We start from the raw sequence: 26,885 nt of genomic DNA, 5'->3' as shown, positions 1-26,885 counted from the left end.
TGCATATGAGCGTACATGTGGAATGTGATAAAGTGACAAAATCTCTGTTTTTAACAAAAGCTACAACAGTTTAAATTTACCTCCACAATCTACACTGAGTAAATTGACGTAAATTAATACTTAATTAAAACATCAAAATCATCAATATTCCACTAATCTATGACAAACACAAAGTTTAAAAATCACATTGTTTTATCATCTTAAACCCAACAAAACATGTTGTGAAATGTAAAAATGTTTATTTAAAATAAACAGGGGTGGTAAACCAATGATATTTCACTGAACTTATTTTGACGTTGCTTCCTTTCTTGGTTTAAATATCCAGTTACTCTTTCATTCCAAGAACCGACCTGCTCGGTTGACAAACCATACACTTCAAAAACCAACGACCATTTAAAACTGCAGCAGACACAACTGTTTTAAATACATTTTTATTCATTAAAAAGCCACAAAGTCAGAGAATAAAACGGCAACAAAGTTGTAAATTAAGATATAAAAACTCAAGTGCAGACTTAAAATGATCGGCAAATTATTAGCATACTATAATGTGATCTATTTTATATACAGTACATTATTCCTATCTCGATAGCAAATTAAGTATAAATGTATTTACAAACCATACAAGTAAAAGAATCCCAGAGAAAATATAAAGAGTAAAAAATCCAACGGAGATTAGAAATATTAGGAAAGTAGAATAGGCAAAACATATATAATAGTTTTGCCGTTTCAATGGTTGATGTATTGCGCAAAATACGCTCCTATTTAGTTTTTTTCTTTCGCATAAAACGTACACTGTGTTGTGACCAGGCATGACATGACAGCCTACACTGAATATGAAACTGGTACACACATATTCAACACATTAACCCTTTCACACATAGAGGTCACTACGATGGACGGCTATCAAAAAAGCCATTTCTTGTGTTTGCATGAGTTTCGATGACATATTTGCACATCCACACCACTACAGGTAACACTAGTGCGTCATCCCTTACACTGAGTGCCAAGCCGTTGTATGTGGAACAGTTTTCTCCAAACAAGTCAGAAAAGCTATGTTGACCCTATGTTGCTATGTTGAATATCTACTAATTCCTTCTATCCTATGTCACATTAAGTAACATCTAAAGAGTCACATCATTGCACCATTTAGAGATTTAGGCACCTTAGGGTACCTACCCAAGCCCAGTGGCTGGGAGGGTGCACCCTTCCTGGCTAGGATGTTTTTTTGGGGAAAAAGGGTATCAGTGAGGTTTGGGATAATGAGATTTCCTGGTGGGCGTGGCTACCAATCACTCGACCAAGTGTCTGATCATTATCAAATTCGTGCCTGATTAATACACAGTGTTCGCAAGAGAAAAGCGGTACCAAACAACAGAAGCAGGTATGGAAAGAGAATAGGTGAAGGAAGCAAGCTAGTTGTTCTCTACCAGAGTCTTTTTAAGGCGAGGAACGAGAAAAACGGTGCCGTCGGCAGTGTGCTGAAGGGAATGTTCATTGGTTGAGAAAGGCCTGCCCTGCTCGTCTCTAAGCATACTGAAGACTTCTTGATACAGATCATTCAACTGATGCTTCATCTCTCTCAGACTGGCACTGCGCTCGCTTTTTTCCTTCTTCAGACGTTCTTTTTCCTCCTTCAGCGAGTCCAGCTCGTACTCGAGGCCTACAATGTTCTCCAGCTTGCGTTTGCGGCAGTTCTGAGCGGCGACCTTGTTCTTGCCGCGGCGGCGGATGTCTCTGATGAGGGCGAGTTGTGCCTCGTTGAGCTGATGTTTGGATGTCACCTCGTTGAAATCATCCACAGGAAGATTGATGATCATGTCCACAGTTAGCGGAATTTGCAAGGCTTTCGCTCTCTGTTCGTCACGGGATAGCCGTGCCTCTGAGCGCTTCTTCAGCTTGTCTTTGGTGAAGGGAGGTTTGGAGTGGCCGCTCGCCTCCGACGGCTCTACCTTTGCGTTTTTCACTCTCATTTCCCGTGACTCTGCAGAGAATTTATCAGAGACAAGCAACTGGACTCCATCGCTGTGGTGAACCAGCGGGAATATCTCTGTATAATCTGACTCTGTGCTTTCAGGACTACCGTCCATCTCTTCTGAGTCAGAGTCACTGAAACCAAAGGATCCGTCTTCGTGCATGGACTTCCCCGGAGAATTTATACCGGGGCTCTCATCCAGTGACAACCCGGAATCAGAATCTGGGAATTCCGTCAAGAGTTCTGAATTTTCCGAGCTGAAGTTTCCAGGAGAGAAGCTGTGTAGATCCATGGGGTTAACTGGAAGATCGCAAGCAATCTCAGGCAAGTGGCCGGCCACGTTAGTTTCATCAGATTTAAGAAGACCATTGTTCACTTTAACCTCCATCTCGGGATAAAACAGCTCACAGAATTGCTCCGGTCCATACTTGGACCCCACATCTGGAACGTTCAGACTCATCTGACTGAGGTTGGGCGCAACCAGAGTGCTGAAGGAACTATCGTACATGTTGATGTATTCAGAAGGACACGCCTCTGTGTGGCCCGAAGGAAGACGATCCATTCCAGGCAGGTACTGGCTGTAGTTTGTGTCCTGAACCTCTCCAGAGGGGCTTGAGTTCATAAATCCATCCATCTCTGATGTCTCCTGCATCTGCATGCTGAGGCACTGCTAAAAAACAAATAAACATCACATTAACAACATATAAACAATACAGAAATTAACTGTATGAGATGCATATCTACTGTATTAAGCATTCACTCCATATTCTTCATCGCTTTGACAAATGTTAACAATATACTCTTTTCTAGGTGTTGTATAGTAAGCAAGCGTGTACTGTAGAATGGGGGAAATGGCTCAATTTAAACAAAAACAAATGAAGTCCACAATGCTGAGTTACCAGTCAAACCACAGTATTAGCTCAGAGGGTCATTTGGTTGTTGCTCAGCCACAGGGTTGTTCACGCCCTTAAAACAACACTTGGTAGAAAGTGGACGAATCACACACTCTGATTCTAAACCGATATGAGGGATATGTTTGTTCACAATTATTTTGTAGTTCTAGTAGGATTGTCTCTGAACAGGATTTGCCAAGTGCCAAATGTGACAAAAAGTCTTGTGCCCGTTCCCACTTAGAATGAAAACATATCATCCAGATGACATCCCAACCATATTGTTCCTCTGTATCTTTAAAGTTATGGTGTGGATTTCGCTTTTCTTTTAATTAAGACCGATTTTGGGCTCAGAGTTTAGGATCAGCTCTGGCACGCCCTGTTACTGAACATAGGATAAGCCATATAGAAAAGGGATGAGATGGTACATTCCTCAATTCACATGGCATAGGCAGGTGTGGCCAAAGCAAAGGCTCATTCTAAAACCTTTCTTTCTCTCTGGTTGAGAAGGTGCGTCTGTTCATACCTGTAGCTCTGGAAGAGACAGCAGCTCCATCCATGCCTGATCTATAGAGTCCAGCTGCAAAGGATTCTGGGTAAACACAGCCATATCTGGAGGCATCACAGGGTCTGTGGAGGAGGGAACGGATGGATCTAGGCAGGTTGAAGCTTGCTACACAGACAAAAGAAAAGAGCGATAGGTTATATCAAATGCAGTAACGTATTTAAGTGTTGGGTTTCACGGGCAGTACATATCCCATAATTACCTGTGTTGGCTCATCCAAGGGAAATGTCTCAGCAAGGAGCTGCATGCACTCGTCGAATGACATGGCGTCTCCTTCCGCAGTGAACGCCCCATTCTGCACATACACATTCAAAGACATCCGCATTAAACCATGGCATCTCCCTCACAGCAGGTGCTTTACAAATCTGAAAATTGCACTCGTATGGATGGACGTTTTCTGAATCGTCATGACTTCATTACATGTATTGATTGAGAATCAGATGGGATCTATGGTGGTTGTTTACTGTAGCGGGGAGAGTGTTTTCTGGATGTAGGTGTTGTGGAAGTGTACTAAAATAATCAAGGCTATGCTATCAATATATCAATACAATTATTGCCATGAACCCAGTTAGTTTGGCCCTTGACCCGATCATAAAAGTTTACCCTTGTTTAAGGTCAGTAAAAACAGTTTTCAGTTAGGATTAGAAATCACAAAGTACATTTGCGACATTCACAGTTCAGTCCAAACAGGGCTTAAGTATCAGTGGTGTTGGGTTTGTTTCTTTGTGTACCTATCTCCTCTCTGTTTCATTGAACTGCGTTTACAGTGAAACCTTCCCCCCTGACTTCCAATAATTATGCCAGCAGTAACCAGGCAACACCGCAGCTTCACCCTGTAATATGAGGGGAGGGTGGGGTCGAGCATATACCTGCGTGTGCCATAGATCCCAAAGCTCTCTTTATATGTGACCGGAGCAGGTGCTACAGTGCCTACGTGAGCGCATACACAACCTACAGCACATCATCCTAAGACACACCCAGGCCTCTAAACCAGGGCTTCTCGTGATTGGTCAGATTTATGCACACGTACCTGTGTGATTTGCCCGTTTGTTGTGTTAGCTTTCGCCAGGGCGTCTGCAGCCGGAGTCGTCCGTGGCACGAACTCCCCCGTCTCCTCATCCAGCTGGAGTTGGGCAAGCAGAGCTTTCTCCTGCTCCCGCAAGTGCTGCTGGTGTTTCTCCTCCTCCTGCTCCCGCTGCCGACGCAGCTCAACCTCCTTCTGTCGGTAGCTGAGATCAAACACCTCCCTCCCCACACCCAGATCCACGTCTTGTCTCCACAGGATATCTATCAGCTCCATATCCTACAGAGAGAGAGAGAGATCAGAGATGAGACTAGAGAGTACCTCATACAGGCCCTTGGCATCTTCTGACCACACCCGGCCTGTCTCTGCAGAGTTTGATTAAAACCCAAGCCCACCCCGGCACAGATCACATCAACACAAACACAACGTGATCGTCGATCTTACAACAAGACCGTATGAATAATACATGCTGCTTCTCCTTTTTCATTCCATCTCTGGGAATTACGACATCGTCCACACGCGCACACACACACTAATAGTGTTAATGTTGGTGGCACATTTAAAGTCGACTGGAAAACATGACTGCAGCGAACGTCACAATTCTGACTTGGGCTAGAAGATATTTATAGATAGAAAGTTAGAAAGTTGACTTTACTTTCAGTGTGGTTTCTGAACAACTTGTGATATGAACTCTATTTAGTATCAATTCGTATTTAAGACCAACCTTGAGGGGAGACTTCTCTTTAGGATGTGAATATAAACAATGTTCTCTTTTCAAAAAAAAATTGCATCCTTACGATGATAGCAAGAAAACCCTATCTTCCAGATTTTTTTTAGTTTATATATCACTAGTGTCCCTCACAGAAACATTTGGCTATACAGCACGTATCAGATAAAAATATATTTAACAACTTGTGAAAGTGAAAGTTGTTAAAATGTCAACCCCTTACTAATTACTCAAGCGTGACCTTGGCAAGAACTACTGGTAATATGGACCTTCATTTCACCAAGTTAACACCCCACCAACATGTCACCCCACAAGAACTATATATATTAAATAAAACAACTGCAGTGATTGGGTCTAACATTTTTATTTGAAAGCATGGAAACATTTGTATGAAATCATTACAGCAAACGGCGCATGCTGTAGTGCAAAAATGTACATCTGGGCGTGAATAGGTAATGTGCAATTTATGATGTATGAATAAAACATTCGAAAACTGAATTGGGTAAGTTACAGTATATCCATTGGAAAAAAATTGGTTAAAAAAACAAAAGAGGTTGTTTTTAGCCCAACGGCTGGGTGAGTACAGGACACTTATAAAAATCGTTTTTCTCCTGTAGACGGTCATAAATGTCTGCAACAGGTAACACAGCAGCCGGGTTGTTTAGACTCGGCACCGCTTGAGGTGGAGGATGAGTGACATTGACTTTACCTGCACAGAATAAAAAATGTGTGCGAGAACTTTTTAGCTGTTTATAATCGATTAAAGGTTTGTTTCAATTGTCTAAATAAACCAAGAAATTCACACAGCGCGGCTTCCGATAAGCGTGACATCACAGTACCGCGAGAGTGACACAAAAAATACTGTCTCTCGACGATCTCTCTCGCGGTACTATGATGTCATGCAAGGCTAATCACCCAGCCACTTTTCTTACCCTGCAGTTTAATTACACAAACAACACTACCCACGGCCTGGAAAATAACCCAAATAAATAAATTAAAACCCAGCGTTTTTAGAGCATATATATCTATAGTAGGTCACAATCTCAACATATTTGGAGGGCTAAAATATTAATTAATTGAGTTTCCACAAAGAATTTATTTGAGCCTTTTGGAAAAGACACATTTTATGAATATGTTATGAAAACATTTTTGGCATGTTTCTGTTGTGATTATCAACAATTATTTGGAACTTCCTTGGAATAAGTCGTAGTTCACAAGTAGTTCTCATTGAGGATATGTTCATTTAGTATTTATCGAATACCTTATGAAGATCTACCATCCAAAATTTGCTATTAGTTAATGATTAGTTAATCTTTCATCCACATTAGTTAATAGTCTTATGTTCAGTGTTAATGTAGAACTACTTATTACTTCATTACTTATTACTGCATAGTTACTTATTAACAACGGACCATTATTCTAAAGTGTTACCGACTTTCTTTCTTCTTCAGAACAGAGAAGAAGATATGTGAAGGACCAAATAACATTGGCCACCCATTGACTTCCATTGTATGAACACAAAAGCCATTTCTCAAAATATCTTCTTTTGTGTTCTACAAAAAAGTGTCCGACACGGCTTTTGACCCATATGAAGGTGAATAAATATTTTTTTTTATTGTTGGGGTGAAATATCCCTTTAATAACCTCACGTTTTTCACAAAAAGATCCTTTAATGTGAGCAAAACTTCTGAAGTAGAGAAAACTACTTCACATTCATATAAATAATCACCTTAAATCTTGAAAAAGTCTACGGATATGACATGTCCTGTTAACTTTAAACACAAGTCCTTTCCACGTGTACTATGTACCCTAACACTGTATACTGCACACTGAAATATTTTCTTCTGTGCATGTTTTCAGCACATCGAGAAGTACACTCTTGAAAATTAAGTTGCTTAAAAGGTTCTTGACACCGATGCTACAGAAGAACCATTTTGGGTTACACAAAGAACCGTTCAGTCAAAGGTTCTTTAAAGAACCATCTCTTTTTAGTTTTTTAGATTCTGAAGAACCTGTTTGTAAAACAGAAAGTTTCTTCAGACGTGAAAGCTTCTTTATAGAAGCAAAAGGTTCTTCTACGCCATCGAAAAACCTTTGGAAGCACTTTTTTTCAAGAGTGTACTGCTCAGATCTGGAGAGTATAGTGTGGTTCTGAACTGACCAATCAGCAGCCAGGAAAGAAACGCCACCCGTCATGTTGTAACTGTACAGATGTGTCACATCAGGGTCTTTGTCAAGGACAAGGACAGAGGAGAAAAAATCTAGTTTGTGTTCTTGTTACTGCCATTTGTTGACATGGGGTAGAAAAGCAGTCTGCAGTAAAATTTAAACATCGTTTAAAGAATATTACTTATTTTTTTCTAAAGACCACACATTTTAGAATTGCAAATCAGCTGTTTTAGTAGCTAAAACAAGAGTTGTTTTTACTAAGTGACTAATGCTTAACAGTACAGTTTTAATACAATTTTAAAACTTTCAGTTTAAAAATACTCAAGAATGAGCAGATAGTGTGTTTCAAAATAAATACAAAACTGTATAGTTTTTGTTTGCATGCGAGGAGAAAACTGTTTAACAATTATTAAAAGCTCATAATTCTGAGAGTGCAGATGCAATTTTTCAGTTTTGTGAAAAACTCATGTATTTAAAGATGAAAGCTCTGCGTGAAATCTGTTTATTACGGGTCACAAAGACGAGCATGTGACTCGAGATCTGTAAACCTGAGTTTCCCATAGTTTCACATCACGAGACTGAGGGGACTATACAGAAGAGAAGTGTGTGACCCAGAACAGAGGAACTGGTCACATAAAAAGTGTTTAGTCGATTTTTTTACATGGAACTGAGTACAGCAACAAACAATTTCTCCTTTTTAAGTGCAGCAACTTGGTATTTATTTATTATTAACCGTTTTAATTTGCTAGTAAATTAGGTCAAATAACACATCAATTACAGACTAGGACAAAAGGGTTTTTGAACAACAAGGTCTGGAAGAGTGGATCAGATATCGGCGTCACAGTGGCCTCGAGAGACCAACACAGAACAACAACCCACATCACACACACGCACACACACACACACACACACATATCCTTTTCCAGATAACAGACTGGAGCGGAGACAGAGAGATGATGAAACATCTAAACAACTGTTAAATGGGCTCCTCTCACGAAAGCATGCTGGACACATAAATTCGCTTCCTCCACGATGAAGGATGAATGGAGAGTGTGTTTCAGATTGTTTAGCTTGGATGTTGTCTCTGGGTGGAACTGTTTCTTTAAAGGCTGTTTACAAGTGCATTACAAAACGCCAAACAGTTTAAACACAAAGCACAGATCTTTAGAGCCATGAAAAAATTATTTTAAAATTTTCTGTCCTATGTGAAACTGAAAAGCAGATCTTAGATCTTTAGCTTCTTTTAAATAGTAAAGGGATCGTTTGTACAAACTCCAGAAAAAGTCCTCTGCAGTCAGGCGATAGTTTTGTGTATAAGAAACAGACAATCCAAATAAAGCCGCATATTAGATTTGAGAGCTGATACTTTGCTTCTTTTTATTTACATATAAAAGAATTACATGTGGAACAACATAGTAATTGGGTGAATTATCCCTTTTAAATGGCAAAAGAACAATGTTTTTCATCTGAATTAATTTAGCATGCACTCCTGTAACTCCTGTGAGCTCTCCGATGATGTAAGTTTCATTTTAGTTTCATCACTGATTTTGGTTACATATTAAATGTTTGTTGTAGTGAAGACTATTATTGTCTTTATGAGGCTGAGAAGAGGGTGTAGCTAGTTTATTGCATTCAGTGAGTTTAATGTCACCGTCAAAGCCACCGATAGGATCGCATTTAGAAGCGCGAAACTATATCCAACACCCACTTGACTATATAATTAATGGCTGAAGTATTGTTATCATTATCCATGTCGGTGGAAATGAGAAACCAGAGCTGTTTATTAAAACTGAAAAGTTTCCCGAAAAAGAAGAGTTTATTTTTCAGACCTGTCTCACTTCCTGTTCCCTTACAAACTGTTGGAAAGTGGAAAATACCACAACAGAACAAGAGATCACCTTGTACCGAACTTTTTTTTTGCCTAGGCAGGTGATACAACACGTAGTCATCATTTAAAACCGGCTAATCAAAGCCTCATATTACACCACTGTCCATGCTTCCTACACAGGAGAAATGAAATAAAAGTTCACAAAAATATTGGCCGGGTAATACTAACTTTACTTTAAATTCTCAATCATGATTTGGAATTTGGCCCCCAGCCCTGTAATAACGAAGGGCCCATGTAGTGCTAGGCCTGTATGCTAAGTGGATTCAAAGCGGTCCACATATAAAAATGTTGTTGTGGGCATTGAATTCAAGTGATGGATCTGTTTTACATGCCAATAAAAATGAATATTTATAAAAAGATGAAAAAACTCATTCTTACACTCTTGATTTTTTTGTAACATCTGTCATTTCAATTTAAGAAACATTAACAATGCTTTACATATACAACCCAAGGAACAAAACAAAAATGTCATGAAACTTTAAATAAATGTGTGCTCAAATATTCACTTCTGAATGTTCTATTGTTTAGGCATTATGTAATGTCTAACTTTCCAATGAAAATGTTTCAGGAGCAACAAAGGTCTTTTTCTTTTTACCATTAAGAATTAAACTAACTGTGATGGAGACGTACCTCTTAAAGTTAAGGATCACTTCACTACGTCACGAGGCTAAAATAAACAGCCACATTCCAGATTGGAGCCGCCTGCTATTGTGCAAGGCGCTGAATGCAAGGGCGCATGCGCAGAGAGGGCGAAGTTACAGACGCGTCTGGTGGAGGGTCGCACGCTCTTCAACATCAAAGCGTAACGACACATCTCAATGACAGAAGTTTGCCATGTCGTCGTCTATTTACTAGACGCCCATAAACGCTTTTTTCATTCCATATTTATCTGGATAATTTCTCCTTCCTTCTCCTTTTTCTTCACGACGGCCCAACTTCAATGACTACGCAGAATTGTGGGTGAAAACACAAGATAAGAGACTGCGGAGGAGGAAACGCCTCCTTTAACACTGAATATGACTGACCCGACTACTGTCAAACACGTAAAGAAAATATCACTATAATCATTTTATAATTATTGTAGAATGATCTGGAAACTTTTTAATCAGGATCTCAGATACGAACGCTATTGAAGTCACATGGAGTTGACTGTAACGTGGTGACAGATATAAGACACGGGTCATATATAGTGATAGGGATATATGTCGCCCTACGTCCCACAAAACGAGTTCAAAGGGCAAAAATATTCAACACTTAGTCTTATGAAGAGAACTCGGATAGTCTTATGTTACATTAATATCATTTCGACAGAAAATAAATATTTCACATAACACACAATTAATTACAAGAGAATATTATTTACCTGCTGGCTTGGGTGCAATTTAGGTAATTCAGTTTCCATCATTTCTGAGAGATGATCTCTCCGTTTTGCGGAGTAACTCCTAATGTGGATATCCTTCAGAGTTAAATAAAATAAAGCTGGAAATAAATACGTTAGATTGTTGTTGCCATGCGATGCACTTGTGAAGGAAATGCTGTCTGTGGAGTTATGAAAATTTACGGAAAGCCCCAGTAATTTGATGGCCCCGCCCACCAGCCGCGCTGACCAATAGGAAGCGTTTGCCGAGCTGCGGCGTTGTACGCCCCCTTCTACCTTCTCACGCGCCTGGAGAAAACCCTGCTGTACTCTGTACGAAAGAGATGCGCAACTTGCATAACTTTTCTTATATTAACAGTAGCTCTACAAAGAGCCGTAAGGTTACATATACAGATAAAATGTATTATTCACTTTGTGTGTGGTTGTTGACCCCTGAACCAGGAACTGTTAGCAAGGAGGAGGGTCGGAGGAAATCCGGGAGGAGGTCTTGATGGATCATATTACTGCACCTGCTTTAGACGTGACCTATAATGTCTCATTACACTGACCATTACAATAAAAACACAATAACAGCACATTTAAAACAAATTTAACACACCGGTACCAACCCGGACGATCTGAATATGTATCGGTCAGATAGCGACCCCTGCTGCTCTGTTTCATGTGTGCATTTTTTCCATTCTGATAAATCTTTAACAATTTAAACATCCATTTAACCATTCTAAGCATTTTTGGTTCAAATAGATCCCAAGTGACAAAACATTAAACCAGATTTACATAAAAGCAATGGGTTTAAGCAAATAGATGACTGAGTTGGCTTATGTGGTTGATGTGTTTTCACATCTCATGCTTTCAAAGTTTGAACGTGCCAGCTCCTTAGTGGCGAAGTAAACATTGCCCACTGCAGTACTGTAGACCAAGATTCAATTCAATTTTAATAGCACTGTGCTTTAAATACAATACAACTCAATTAGTAAATAATAAAATGCAAACAGAAGTATATAGTTAGTATAATGTAAAAAATGACTTCAAAAGTCACTTTTGAGTGAAATACTTCTCTTGACCTTACAAGCATTTTGTTTGAAGACATAAAGTTCTGGAAGAAGTTTTGTCGATAAAAATGACAAAAGCTTTTAGTTTTTAACTTCATTCATTAGTTTTTAACTAATCATTTCAGTACTTTGGACATATTAATTTTCTAAAATATTTTTGAATTTTTTTAATGAATGAATAAACGCTCGGAACAGATGTGAACTTTAGGAATGTTAATACAGCGCTTCCTCAATCAGATTCTTGAATAACATGAGAAGATGATACATTTTTATCTAGACAAAGGGTAAACACGGATTATAGGATGAAATATAACACGCTTTTTATTTTTTTAATTCCACAGTTAGGCTTCAATTGTTTTGTTCCATAATCGGAATGATTTTACAATTATTCTAAATCGTGGGGAAAATATTATTTGAACATGAAGTTTGAAACGCTAGTGTACGTGGCAATCATAACTAGACGGACTACCTAACATTACCATTAACCACCAGGCAAGCAACCGCTGCACCCCCACCGCCTCAAATCACCAAACTCTAGTGTTCTCCCCCTGGAGCGCGTGCGTGATTGCGCGCGCACGATTGGCAGCTCCACGTCGACATTCTTCCAGCTGCTCCACGGACGCGGCGTGAAAGCGCCTCATCAACAGTTTGCAGGCGCGTCATACGCTCAGTCCACGAGTGAAATCCACTGCGCTTTGTGACAGCCGTGTGCGCGTTTTATTCCGCCGATTCTCTCGCGACGTGAGCTGCAGCAGGTATGTGCTTTTCGATCTTTCCTCTTGACGTGCACTTTCACGCACACATTCTGCATTTGTACTGTACTTATGACACTGTCATCCCCTTACAAATTCATATGTTCATTCACTGCTGCACTCAAGTAACTTAGGCTCAAATTAAAGTTTCCTGATGTGTGAACTGTGCGTAAGATTGAATGCGTAACTATGATACCTCGCCATTAATTGTTTTTTCATGGTTGCTTTCCTAAGTTAAGTTGTTTTTGGATGAAAGTGTGCTGGGTTAAGGATTAAATATCGATATTGATGCTGCTCTGATGGTCTTGAGAAAAAAAATTGGACACTTTTCGACACGTCAGCTGTTCTACGTATCAACTGCCCCAACTGTTAACTTCACAATAGTGCAACCTTCTAGACAACAAAATAACTTCTATTTTTTTCGTTTTATATTGTGCCTTCTATTTCTTTTAAAGCCTTCAATTAAGTGTGGCATCTGGTTACGCATTACAAACATATGTTTACTTAGGAGGACTTTTGACCTGCTCCGTCCGTCCAACTCCATCTCACAAATCCTTCGTATGATAACAGACAGGCAGTTGTAATGTCTTTCATTGTTATGTTTTGCAGTCGGACACATATAGACTACAGTATCACCTGCGTTTCTCTCACAGGGCCGCGAAGAAGAGTTTCGCTGAGACGAAGGAAAGCTCGCGTGGAGCGCAGTGGCTTTCCAAGTAAAGTTCTGTGATACACTCCGACTCTAATTGCTTGCAGTCAGTGCATTACAGAACTTTGTTTTGGGAGTTTAAAGCTCAGGCCTGGAGGACACAGTCATTCCATATGGATGGAGCTGTAACAACCCCTTGAAAAGGCCGCAACAGCATTCAACTCCACATCCTGCGTCCCTCATCCGCACGCACAAATAAATCTCAACTCTATCGTCCTATCAAATGCTGTTTACATAGACATTATTTTTATTGTGATTGACCCGAGTAAACTTTCTTGAAGTCTAAGAGTCACGTTGATGCATTCATGTGTTCTTTTTTCCTACGTGGGTTCTCCTGGTGCATTTAGCGGAGCAGGGATAACCACAACGGCTACATGCCTTAAAATAACCCCTGCACAGTAACGGGACACTTTTGAATTAAATATGGCATTCCGCAACCTCAGTAAACACAAAAATGTGGCGTTTTCCACTGTTGTAAAAGCACTGCATCACATGTTCTTTTTACAAGCGCAGAACAGGCGTGCAGAGTGCAGCACTTAAAATGGAGAGCGCCGAGGTTTGTGATGACATCATCAGACCCACAGGAGGCAGACCAGCACATGTCTGGGTAACTCTCACGGTCACGTGACTCGCAGCAGAGCACAGGTAATGGCAACAAGACGCTGTAAAAAGTCTCTGCTGCTTAAACTTTGGAGGTAAAGTCAACTTTAGACATGAACTCAAATCATGAAAAATGAGTGAGGTCAACTCACCACTGGCCCAAAATGTGAACATTTATAGCCTGCAGGTTGATACTGCCTGTCACATGTCATCCATGATGTGCTCTTATATGTGCCCTCATATAAGAAATTAAAAACCTTTTTTTGGACAAGTCAGGAAAAACTCAAGTCTGCTTGAGACTGAAACAGTAGTATGGAAGCAAATAAGAGACATAATGTTTCGAAATTTAACAGCCTATGAATACTTGATTTTGAATTATTTTACTTTGGAAACCATGTATCTGAATTTATTTGTTTCGAATTTACCTCTATGAAATTTAAATATGAAAATTCTTGATTTCCAATTTAAAAACCTGAATTCAATGCTCACAAATTCAGATACAAAAAAAACAACTTACAGAATTTCAGATAAAATACATTCAGATTGATCAAATTTGATTGCTCTTATTCAGATCTCAAATTTCAAGTTAATACTTTTCAAAGAAAACATATGTCTAATTCGACTGCTCAAATTCAGATCGAAAAATTCAAGTTAAATATTCACATGGTAACATCCGGGCTACCCAGGATAGGAAAAACAGTTGAGCCCAGAGCCCGTCTGCAATTGAACAGAACCAATGAACAGAACCGACGTCGGTCGAAAAATAATAATAGTTCCAAAAAATAATTAGCAACAACATACTTTTGTTCTGTAGAGTCTGATTGTACATAAACAGCAAACTTACCAGAGCGCCTTCGTTTTCCCTAGAAGTCATCTTCTTTACAGGTTTAATATCCGTGCCTTGGCCTCTTCTTGGATCATGACAGACAGTCAGGTTGTCGTGCTCTGATAGGCCGCCCGACGTCGGTTCATTGGTTCTGTTCAATGGTTCGGTTCATTGGTTCGGTTCAATGGTTCGGTTCAATTGCAGACGGGCTCTGGGCTCAACTGTTTTTCCTATCCTGGGTAGCCCGGATGTTACCATGTGAATATTTAACTTGAATTTTTCGATCTGAATTTGAGCAGTCGAATTAGACATATGTTTTCTTTGAAAAGTATTAACTTGAAATTTGAGATCTGAATAAGAGCAATCAAATTTGATCAATCTGAATGTATTTTATCTGAAATTCTGTAAATTGTTCTTTTTTGTATCTGAATTTGTGAGCATTAAATTCAGGTTTTTAAATTGGAAATCAAGAATTTTCATAATTAAATTTCATAGAGGTAAATTCGAAACAAATAAATTCAGATACATGGTATCCAAAGTAAAATAATTCAAAATCAAGTATTCATAGGCTGTTAAATTTCAAAACATTATGTCTCTTATTTGCTTCCATACAGTAGGCATATGCATTAAAGTATGATGGGAAATAAGGTGAGAGATTTTGCTGAACGTTGTGCGGAAGTACTTTAAAACATTATGTTTCCGAAAGGACATCTGTGATTGATTAGTTAAACACATTAAGAAACTTATCAGAAACCCAACAGTTTTATCTCAACAGTGTTTAAAAAGCAATGTCAAATTCATAATAATAATGCACCAGCACATTGAAGGAGTATTTCCACTAGTTTGTTGGTCAAGCGTGGGTTTAGCAAAATGATCATCCTTTTTAATTTAACAGATTAAATGATTCAAAATTGGAATACCTTGAAAAGACCTTAAAAGGTCATATGAGCAGTTTAAGTTTATTTTATCTCGTTCAGAGAGATATTTGTATTTCAAAACTCGTTGCTCCGGTAGGATATATGGATCTATGAAGCACATCAAAGGAACATTCCTAAAAAGAAAACCAAAATCACCAAAAAATCACAACCAAATTGGTTCTTGTATTGCATGACTGCAAGAAAATCTCTTTTTGGCATCTTTATTTAAATGAATCAGTTCAGTCTGTACTGAACATTCATAACTTTTAACTGATTTCCCTTTTCACATTTTCACATTTATATGTTTTTAACTAAACATTTAGATAGTCTGTTGCTGTAGCTTTAAAAATAATTTTGTGACATTAATAGCTATACAACAACATATTTACAGCTAAAACCACAAGCATGAATAATACATGTAAATGGTACACATTAAGAATGAATGTGAAGTAGTGAAACTAACCAAAACCACTGTGTTTCCTTCCAAATTATTTTGAAGGCATACCAGATGGAGACCTCATGGAGCTGAATGAGCTGCACACCCGTTAAATGCTTTTTGCTGGGTTAAATGGTTTCTTTAAAATCAACCTTTCTGTCTTCTATGGCAGGGGTTTTCAAATCTTATGATGCGAGGGACCCCCAAACGATGATGACCCCCTTACTAAAATACATATGCACTTTACAGTATTTTTTGTATAAAGAAACATTTAAACTCTGTACAATAATGTGACACAATAGTGTGATGTAGAAGAAACAGTATGTTCAGTAGATTTTCTGGGGACCCCTAGAATCTTCTGGAGGCCCCTGGTGATCCCTGTACTCCAGTTTGAAACCCCTGTTCTATGGCACTGCTGAGAAGATCAGCATCAGCACTTGACATGTGAGTCAAAATATAGGAATTTGGTTTGTTTAACATTTATTTAGTCACTATTAACAACATTTCATAGGCGTTTTGATAGTAAGCTTTACTATAGAAGAAATATAACTTCGATAAAAACGCACTAAGATAGTGATATCAATTATGGAAAAGAGGACAGTTACGAAAATCCTAAATAAACTCCAAAAATTCCATAGGAATTCTTTCCGCTATTTATTGTTATAAACTTACGCAGCGGAGCGGAGCAGGCTGCGTTATGGGCGGAGTCCGCCGCGTGACGTCAGACGCGCGTAATCTCTACCTCACATCCTCCCGTCAACCTCTCGCCACCGCCCGGTGACAGCAAACACGGAAGCGGCATGGCGTCCAGCAGCAACAGCAGCAGCAGCAGCGCGCAGAACAGACTCCGGATCATAGCCGGACATCTGCAGAGCCGAGCGGGCGTCGCTGCGCAAGAATGCAAAGCCGAGGTGCCCGGAACCGGTCCCAGCAGACTGACACCGGTACCGAAGCGGAGGTACGTGTGCGCGCATCAACTGTCTGTGTGTGATCGCGCTCTCGGCACGTCTAACATACACATTCACCATTGAGATAAAACACGTGTACTTGTGTTATAAAGCGACAACGAGTTTGATGTTGTGAGACTGTGTACGCTAGAAATCATTCTCCTGTCTGAACAAAGTCTCCATTCATAGTCAGAAGAGGGTGCGGAGGCGAGAGAGATAAATGAACACATTCATCCGTCTTCTGCTTTTTCTCGTTCTGATTACTTTAGTAATTCATTCTTGATAAACTTATATAAACACAAACCAGTAAAAATGAAGACAGGTCACATCAAGACACAACAATATAGACCGGCTTAAAAGACAGTTAGAAAGACATGTAATCTGCTGTTTTACTATGTGTATGATGTCAGTGAGCTTTGAGAGCAATGACAAGAGGTCATGATATTATTAAAACTTTTACATAATGACATCATTCACAGATCACCCTTGTAGCTGGTGACAGATTTTCAGAAGTGCTGTCGTTGCGCGTTAAAGTTATTATAACGGTGACAGCTGCTGGTATTGTTACACACCTCTTTTATTAATAAGTGTATAGATGCCATGTACTGTCATGAATTATGACATCTTACATTTTGCATGTGCTGTGCTCTGATTGGCTTAGAGCTGGGGTGGCCTGACTTAAACTTCGCTTCCTTCATTGTGTACATGACACTCTGCTGCCATCTAGTGTTTTCATCAGCTACAGATCCCACCAAATTCGAGGAATGGTACATTAACAAATCACATCAGAGAGTGCCAAATTTGACACAAATGAACTCGGAATGAGTTTAAGTTCAGATAATATTTACAGTGACCGAAGTGAACTCATTTTGACTTTAGGTCATGTGGAATGAACGTGTGGAAACCTGTTGAACCAGTAGAATAATACACAGAAGTACATATTTGTGTAGTTCATTGATAAGATACCGCTGACATTTTCTTGGGGGTTTATTGTGTGTTCAGAGAGTTGTCAGACTGCTACATTTATTTTTTGAGTCTTGAATATTTCATTGAAGAATTTTCTTTTATTACTTCAAAAAGCGACTTTATCAGTATTTCATCATCTAAATATATATTAACATGATTTTTTATTATTAATGGATATACAAAGGAAAAACACCTTTGCGTGTTAAGACATATTCCATTTTTGTACATTTTACAAGTACATTAATTGATGTACATTATTGCCTGTATAATATGACATTTTAAAGTCAAACATATTGAAGACATTAACTGGTTTTTAAAGGATATATTTCATTGTTTTTTTATCCTGTTGCCAGATTGCCTTTTTAAGGGGAGTGCTCACTACATTTTAAATTAATTTACAACAAGACCAAACCGTTTGATGTAAGATTAATGTTGTTACATTTATTTGTACAGTAAGAGTAATAAACACATTCTCTGGAACAAGTCATAATATCTTTGGCTTCTAAACTATGTTTCGCAGTGTTAAGTTGACATATGATCGTCTTTAGAAACACTCAGTTGGTCTGGTGACACAGATGACAGATCATCAGTTAGATTTTCAACATCCGTCTCAGTTTGTGTCACACTCAGAAGATTCTGACTGAGATATTGTTCACATCTTAACTAAAAATAAAAAAATTGTATTTGCTTGTTTGTTTCTCAGTTTTTCTTGTTGAACGTGCAGTAAAAAACATGAATCCAATTTCGGGATTGTAGCACAAACCACGATCTTTCCCTTCACATCATCTCGTCCTTCATTCAGTTAATAGATCAAGACATTTACTGTGACTTTTTTTGATTTATCTGAAGGTTTCTTCAACGTCCCTGTGAAGCGTAACCTTTATGATTGTCAGATGAGCTTTTATCAAACGTGGTATAGTCTGTTATATTAATAGAAAGATTAGAGAAGTTTATCCCTGCAGGCCGCTGGAATATCTTCAGTGTATTTGTAAACTTCTCTGTGATAAAGGTCGTGCTACTCTGGTTGTTATGATATTTATTTAAAAGGCTCTCTCTCTCTCTTTCTGTGTGTGTGTGTGTGTGTCTCTCGCTCTTTTTGTCTCAGGCAGGAGATCATGAAATGGAATGGCTGGGGTTACAGCGACTCCAGGTTCCTGTTTAATAAAAAAGGTCAAGCAGAGTTCACAGGTAAAAGGTGAGTATGATGTGAAAGAATCTGTTTTACACCGTACACGTTCAGCTGTCTTAAATCTGCAATCTGACATACGCAAGATAAAAAGTGGACGGGCATTTTTTTCTGTAGAATAATGCATTGTGATGAATTGTGTGCACAAAGTGTATAAATAGGGTCAGTTTGGATTTCAGGGCAGTGTTGCTTAACTCATGCAGAACCTGTTTTCTATTTATTAATAATCTCATTGATTTTCTCGTGGTTGCTGTAAATAAATATCTTTCGTAACGGCTTTTCAGACAAAGATATTTGTCACAGTTTGTTTCGTAACATTTCAACGCTGTACAGACACAGTGGCGCTGTGTAATCTTAACAGATGAGGTCGCTTTTGTGGCACATATCATCTGAACCCCTACATAGCATTCAAACATGCAACACATAAAGTTCAGAAGAAAGAAGCGTCTGCCAAGAATATTCTGCATTTCTGGGGCTTATCGATGATCCATTTCTCCTGTTAACAGTCGTCTGCGTGCAGCTTCATGGATGTCCAGCGTCTCTGAGCACATACACACAGTTCTTCTGTAGTTCTGCTGTCATCTAGTGGCCGCTGTAGTCTCTGCACTTCTGTGTATACACATCAACACACAACTGTTGACATAATGAGGACAGACAGAGGCCTGATTCACACTTAAAGATGTACTTTGCTATAGGGAATATACTTAGTATGTATAATGCATAGTATTATACATGTCTTCAGAAATGACCTCATGTTACTACAGATCCTGTTTGTCTGGCACCGTTTCACACTGGACCCATTTACTGTTTACAAAGTGAAATTTAAAGGAGAAGTGTGCACTAATGAGAAATAACAACTATTTATAGACTTCCATAAACAGGTAGCCCCACCCCAAATTTACGAGCCACTGCCTTGAGCTGGGTCAGACTATTTCATTTAATTCAGATTCATTTCCATAGTACTTTTTCACAGTTTTGCTTTGTTGCAAAGCAGGTTTGCAGAATATGCATTTTGGCAGTGGAGACGTGGGGAAAATCAACACTTTGCATTCCGTAGAAATAACGAAATGATATAACAGGAACATTATACAGTATGTGGTATTAAAGGGCATACTTCTGCCAAGAAACAACATTTCCCCATGTTTTGCTCACTTTTGAGGCATCCTGACTGAATATGACTTTCTTCTTGAAGAACTAAGCAGTCGGGGGTAATAATCCCACTTGTCAATATACTTTCAAGCGGTAGAATGGGAGTGAATGGGGGGCAATTTTTTGAAGTTTCAAAAAGTGCGTCCATCATCAAAGAACGGCTCGACGAGCTCTTCTGAAGCGAATCAATGTGTTTCTTAAAGAGAAATATCCATATTAACAGCGCTATCAACGATAATGTCTAACTTTCCATCATCCCTCGGCTGCGCATGAACCTGAGGCTTGTTTTGTCTGGCAAATGATGCAAGTTCCGGTAGCGAACGCGGCATTTTTCGTTTTGATCCACAAGGATGCCGTCTCCTATGTGTATTTTAAGCATGTTGTTTGAAATATTTCTTTGAGAGACCAGCTTTTTATTCATAGCTGTGACTTTGTATTGCATTCAAATCTTATTTTCTACTATAATAGGAGGAAGTATTGAGGAGGAGTCACAGGTTGTGTTGATCTGAGTGTTGTGTGTTCAGGTATCGGTTGAGTGGTCTGATTTTGCCAAGTTTGAAGGACTGGTTTGAGGGCACGTTTGGAGCGAATTTACAGCATAAATCCCCCGCTACGGTGAGTAACTCTGCCTCTGACAGACTCTTGTGTCACATGTGCGTGTGTGTTTATGTGTGTGACAGTGTTTGTGTGTTCTCCTGTAGCCCACGCTGAGTGCATCTGCAGTTCCCCCTCCTAACTTGAATGAGCCCTTCATGGAGGACCTGAAAGCAGCGGGCATAGCTGTGTCACGTGATACAGAGGACCGGGTCTTCCGGGCTCATGGTAAAGAATCAGTGTTTTGTCTAAGAGTGCAGTAATAGTTAGTTAAATATTTAAATATTTTTAGTTTAGTTTTTAATCACTGTTTAGAATTTTTTTTTTTTGCACAGTTTTCCAACAGGGGTCTTGTGAAATTCCAAAGCTTGAATAGTATATTATATTATATTATAATATATTATAGTCATAGTTCACCTATAAATGAAAATTCTGTCACCATCGTGTCATTTCATACCTGTTTAAATAAAAAAATTAAATGGGCGTAAAGATTGCCCCAGAACTGCTTGTTTTCCTAAATGGTTCAAAATATATAATTTTAATATAATATAATTTTAATATAATATAATATAATATAATATAATGATACAATATATCTAACTAAGCAATTTAGACAGGTTTGAAACGTCCTGAGGGTGAGTAAATGATGACACAATTTTCATTTTTGGGAGAACCGTCCCTTTAACAGTGTGCAACCCCTATCAACATGTATTCATCTATGTAAATTGTCATTTTCACATGAACTGTTCCAGCAAATGTAAATATTTAGTTGATGCATTGTCAGCTGAAATTTGTATTTTTGTGCATTACATATTATATTTAAAGGTTAATTTTAATAATAACTTACAGAAACGATTAGAAAGACTTATTTAACCGTTTGTTTTATTATGGTAACATATGATGAGTTTATTTCCAAAAAGAAAACTCTGTTTTTAAAATGTTTCTTTATTATGTAATCAGGTTTTTATTGTGTTAAATAGCTGTATTGTTTTAGTTATTACGGCTTGAATCAAAACAGACCGACTGCAGTTTAAATAAAAAGCAGGATTTTTGAAAAATCACATTTTGGAAATAATCTCTTCAAATTTGTTCATTCTTATTACCAAAGTTTTTGCATTACACTATATGTGGATTTTAAAGCAACACAGCAAATATACGGCGTACCATTGAGCGTTTGTCTCTTTCTCAGGTCACTGCCTGCATGAAATCTTTGCTCTGCGTGAAGGGAGGATCGGACGGGTGCCGGACGCCGTGGTTTGGCCGAGTGAGTAACCGCAAAGGTTTATGATCCAGCTGAATGCATCACTTGCCACATATTCATTCATATTTATGAGAGAACCAGGAGCTGCGACAACCAATAATACGCTGGCTGCTTGTGCAGCTGCTCTCTGATTGGTTGATGCCTGACAGAACTCATTTAAATGAGCTGTGATTGATGGCTGAGTTTTGATTAGCTGCAGGCATCCTGGGCGGTCAGCAAATCATGGGCGTCCCTTCCGTACGTCCCTCTGAGACCTCCCCCTTCTGTTCTCCCGACTCAAAACCCCTCAGCAGATTGTCCCACAAACATCACAGAGTCTCCTTTACAAAACCCTTCTTATACTTATCATTGATAACACTTTACAGTAAGGTTGCGATTATTTACGGTAGTTGATTTTTGCGAACATGATTTAACAGTGAAAAACATATTCTCACAGCATTTATTCATCTTTTAAAGGTTAGTTAATACAAACATGGATGTTTATTCATGTTTTTGCAGGATTAACAAGTGTAGACAGATACAACGTTTGACTTGAAAAATGTCTTTTTTATTGTTAGTAAACACCAAAAAAACACTAATTAATGTAAATTAACTAACAAAAATTAACATGTTAAGTGTTACCAAGTCATTTTGAATTGATCTCATCATATGTGTTCCCATATGAGCTAAAATAAACACTAAATTGACCCTTTTAGAGTGTGTTTCCACGATGAAAAACTGAAACGTTTTTGAAAGGTTTTGTGTATACTTGACAGCGTTATCAAAACGATCTGCATTTACATGGATCTGGGAAAACGAATATAAACGCTGTATTATACATGCCAGGACAGTGGACGGCGCTGTTGCGCTATTCAGAAACCCTAAGTGCCTGCTCACACACGCATAGCCTTTTTTAAGCTAAATGCGCTTTTAATACACTTTGTCGGCGTGTATGTGTGTTTATAGTTTGTGTATATAAAAGTCTCCGCTGGTTGTAGTGGTGCAGTAAATCTGCTTTTGATAATGGGTTTGTTACGCAGCACAACCAGGCATCACGGAGGCCGCCATTAATGTTTGGGGAATTACTACTCCTGAGTCGCGCATGCCTACCCACTGAACACGTAATACAATTGCATATGACGTCATCGTTTTGGGAAATGCCACCTTCCGAGTTTTCAGTCCAATCATCTCAGTTTTGATCGTGTTAATGAACAGCCAAAACGCATAAAAAGTCTTTATAAATGTCTCTAGTTATATTGTTCACCGAGCGTCGCCAAACTTTCACCGCCTCGGCTGATGAAACCGATGTAGCCTACTTCTCCAATCCTTCGGGATGAAATCAAGCTGTGTCCTCATTATTTCTGCCGTCTATTCTCTTTCACTTGGAAATGTGTGTCACATTATTGCGCCGTTTACAGTGGCCAGTCAAATGTACACTAATAGGGCAGTTAGAGGCGGTTGTAGCATGATGTAGTTAGGAACAGGAACAGTTAGGGATGGAATTTGAAAAATCTCGCTTTGCATTTTATCGTTCAGGTTGCACTTCAGAATAAATAAGAAAAAGTTGTGTTGTACTTTTGTTTAGTGTTCTCTGAAGAATGTTATGCAGGCGTGTGATGTGATGCGGTATTTGCAGGTTGTCATAGTGATGTGGAGAAGATTGTGGAACTGGCCTGTAAACGTGACGTCTGTTTGATACCTTACGGAGGCAAGTACATCAAAAACATTATTACCTCTGGCCAATGCTTGGAGGCCGATCAAGAACTCTCTCTCTCTTTCTCAGGTGGTACGAGTGTGTCCAGCGCTCTAGAGTGCCCCCCTGAGGAGACTCGCTCCATCGTGTCTTTGGACACATCTCAGATGGTGAGTGAATCGCACACACACAAACACAATTTGTGGCTACATTTACAGTAATCCAAAATCCTGTCGAGTACCAGAATTTTTTTTTGGAACTCATACTCGGCCTTTAAAAAGTAGTATCTGTGCATCCTTTCGTCTGTGCTTCAAATATTAGACCACTTCAAAGTATGGAATATAATTAGGTTACACATATAGCATATACCGAATAAAAAAAGAAAAACATTCTGAATATAATTGGCCGCTTCAATGCGGAAATGGCATTTTCGGAATAATCCTCCCGAAATTGTGTTTATAAAAATGCCGTTCCAGTATAGACAGAAGGTCAAAACTGAGAGCAAAGATGCATTTCCTACGAAAACGTGTTCGCCTGAAGAAGGCCGTGTGTTTCATCTTGTGCTATGACCTTGGCTGACCTGTTTGAGGGGTCACGGAGTGCAGGGGTCGCGGACATGAAAGGCAGCGAGTCATGAGCGCTCTTGTTTTATGAGCGCATTGGTGTGATTGATAGCGGAGGGGCGGAGCCACCTGTGGAGACGGGGCTGTTTCCTGAGGAGTGTTTAACCTCTGGGGGAATCCGGGGACAAAACCAGGTTAACGCTCAGAATGAAACGCACACCAGCTCACATCCAGACGGCTTATGTGGCTTTCTAATGCTGCTCTGATTTGTCGGCGAGATGGGAAAGAGACGGCTGATACAGTTTGGCTTCAGATGAGACCTAACGCAGCTGCAAACACACACATTGTGACCTCTCTCTGTCCTGACTTTCTAAGCTCAGATATGTGGGCTGAGTTTAAGAGCAGTGAATCAGTTTGACAATCGCTTTCATGGAGCCCTGCGAACAGACTCCATGTCAACATCCCTGATCTTTAATCAAAATATGACATTGTTCAAATAGGATCTTCTTGAGGTGCGGAGGCTGCTGCGCCTCTTGTGCTTCGTCTGATAAATGACCTGTGGACTTGAATCATTGAGGGAGGTCACTGTAGACCATCATTCTGATGAAACGGCGTGTTTATTTTCATATGGAGCTGTGCACACGGATCAGCGTCTGTGTTATTATATAACTGCATTACTTTCATGTTGGTTTGCTTGGTTAAGATGTTTCGTTATATTTTTTTGATGTCGTTTTTTTTATTAAAAAAGTGTTGCGAAGGGATTAGTGAAGTGAACTAAATGTTCTTTAACTCTTTTATCTAGAACCGAATATTGTGGGTGGATGAGAAGAATCTGACTGCTCATGTGGAGGCAGGAATCATCGGACAAGATCTGGAGAGACAGGTCTGTCTACACACTGACTGAACACACACACTCACACTTATAAACGCACAAACACACACACAAACATATTCACTCCCTCACACAGATATATAAATACACACACACAAAAACACACACAAACATATTCACTCACTCACACAGATATATAAATACACACACACAAAAACACACACAAACATATTCACTCACTCACAGAAACACGCACTCCCTCACACAGATATATAAATACACACACACAAAAACACACACAAACATATTCACTCACTCACAGAAACACGCACTCCCTCACACAGATATATAAATACACACACACAAAAACACACACAAACATATTCACTCACTCACAGAAACACGCACTCCCTCACACAGATATATAAATACACACACACAAAAACACACACAAACATGTTCACTCACTCACAGAAACACGCACTCCCTCACACAGATATATAAATACACAAACACACATAAATACATTGACTCACTCACACAAACACATACACACTAACTCAAACAGATATATTAATACACACATACTCAAAATTACATAAATACATTCACTCACTGACAGAAACACACACAAACAAAGATTCATAAACACACAAACACACATAAAGATGTTCACTCACTGACACAAACACACTTATAAACACACACACACTCACACACTCAAACACAAATACAGACATTCTGTCACTCTGTGCTCAGGATAAAACCTTCATTTACACACACGGTGTTTGTCATGCATCTCTCACACATCCAAACACACACACACGTAGGTTTAGAGCAGATGCCTCTATTAAAGTCAAGAAACGGCTTGTGTGTGTGTGTGTGTGTTTGTGTGTGCGTGTGTGTGTTTGTGTGCGTGTGTGTGTTGTGTGTGTGTGTGTGTGTGTGTGTTTGTGTGTGTTTGTGTGTGTGTGTTTGTGTGTGTTTGTGTGTGTGTGTGTGTGTTTGTGTATGTTTGTGTGTGTGTGTGTGTGTGCATGAGATGCGAGACAACACTGTGTGTGTAAATGCAGGTTATATCCTGAGCACAGATGTCAGCACATTAAAGTGTGTGTTTGTGTTTGTGTTTTTTTTTTTTTTTAAATAAAACATTTATGGAGCGTGTGGTTTGTCTGAGGCAGATCAATATCATCATGAGCCCTCTCACACTAACACCGCCGTCACTCTGACACACTCCATATTGACATAAGACCACAGAAACACTGATAGTTGTGTTTACAACTGTACAATGTGTGTGTGTGTAGTTAAATGAGCGCGGTTACTGCACGGGTCACGAGCCCGACTCGATGGAGTTCAGTTCTCTGGGCGGATGGGTGGCCACGAGGGCGTCGGGCATGAAGAAAAACATCTACGGCAACATTGAGGACCTGGTATGTTTAAGGATGTCTTATGACACAGTGTTGTGAGTCGGGGGATTAGACTCATCCTGTGGTTTGTATGCGTGTGATGTTTACAGGTGGTGCATATAAAGATGGTGACGCCCAGAGGAGTGATTGAGAAGAGCTGTCTGGGGCCGCGGATGTCCACCGGACCTGACGTACATCACTTCATACTGGGCTCAGAGGGTACGGACATGTGCTCCTGTGGGTGTTATGCGTGAACGTCACCCCGTCCCTGAAATCAAATGAAATTAAACGTTAAGATTATTTTTACTTTTTTTATACCTTTTTTGGCTCTTTGCTCCCTTATTTTGGTTACCATAATACAAAAAAAATCATTACCATAAAATAAGAAATAGGCATTTAAATGT

The 26,885-nt window shown here is 39.3% G+C and overlaps 2 protein-coding genes across 7 annotated transcripts in view; one reads left to right on the top strand and one right to left on the bottom strand.

Moving 5' to 3' along the window:
• Positions 1-415: 415 nt before the first annotated feature.
• nfe2l2a (nfe2 like bZIP transcription factor 2a) lies at positions 416-10,774 on the bottom strand. 2 transcript variants are annotated; one of them, XM_056754295.1, is made up of 5 exons: positions 10,599-10,774; positions 4,458-4,730; positions 3,630-3,722; positions 3,389-3,535; positions 416-2,642 (listed from the first exon to the last, which is right to left on the bottom strand). In XM_056754295.1, the coding sequence occupies exons 1-5, from the start codon at positions 10,638-10,640 to the stop codon at positions 1,413-1,415; spliced, it is 1,785 nt and encodes a 594-aa protein (XP_056610273.1). In that variant the 5' UTR covers positions 10,641-10,774; the 3' UTR covers positions 416-1,412. The 2 variants fall into 2 exon arrangements, with proteins under 2 accessions (XP_056610273.1, XP_056610274.1); XM_056754296.1 differs by having other exon boundaries at positions 416-2,639.
• Positions 10,775-13,082: 2,308 nt separating this feature from the next.
• agps (alkylglycerone phosphate synthase) overlaps positions 13,083-26,885 on the top strand; it is a 31,200-nt gene continuing 17,397 nt past the window's right edge. The window contains exons 1-12 of one of the 5 annotated variants that reach the window (XM_056754859.1): positions 13,083-13,771; positions 16,258-16,349; positions 16,582-16,863; positions 18,924-19,013; positions 20,678-20,768; positions 20,855-20,975; positions 21,937-22,011; positions 23,624-23,695; positions 23,771-23,850; positions 25,046-25,126; positions 26,380-26,505; positions 26,592-26,700. In XM_056754859.1, coding sequence (XP_056610837.1) covers positions 16,706-16,863; positions 18,924-19,013; positions 20,678-20,768; positions 20,855-20,975; positions 21,937-22,011; positions 23,624-23,695; positions 23,771-23,850; positions 25,046-25,126; positions 26,380-26,505; positions 26,592-26,700 — 1,003 coding nt within the window. In that variant the 5' untranslated portion in view covers positions 13,083-13,771; positions 16,258-16,349; positions 16,582-16,705. Of the gene's footprint in view, positions 13,772-15,179; positions 16,864-18,923; positions 19,014-20,677; positions 20,769-20,854; positions 20,976-21,936; positions 22,012-23,623; positions 23,696-23,770; positions 23,851-25,045; positions 25,127-26,379; positions 26,506-26,591; positions 26,701-26,885 lie in introns of those variants that run through there. The other 4 variants (XM_056754860.1, XM_056754861.1, XM_056754863.1 and 1 more) reach the window with 4 other exon arrangements.

The sequence above is a fragment of the Triplophysa dalaica genome, chromosome 8 (genome assembly GCF_015846415.1).
Source record: "Triplophysa dalaica isolate WHDGS20190420 chromosome 8, ASM1584641v1, whole genome shotgun sequence".
Taxonomy (NCBI): Eukaryota; Metazoa; Chordata; class Actinopteri; order Cypriniformes; family Nemacheilidae; genus Triplophysa; species Triplophysa dalaica.
Note: the sequence above shows the minus strand (reverse complement) of the source record. Positions and strands in the feature narration are given on the sequence as shown.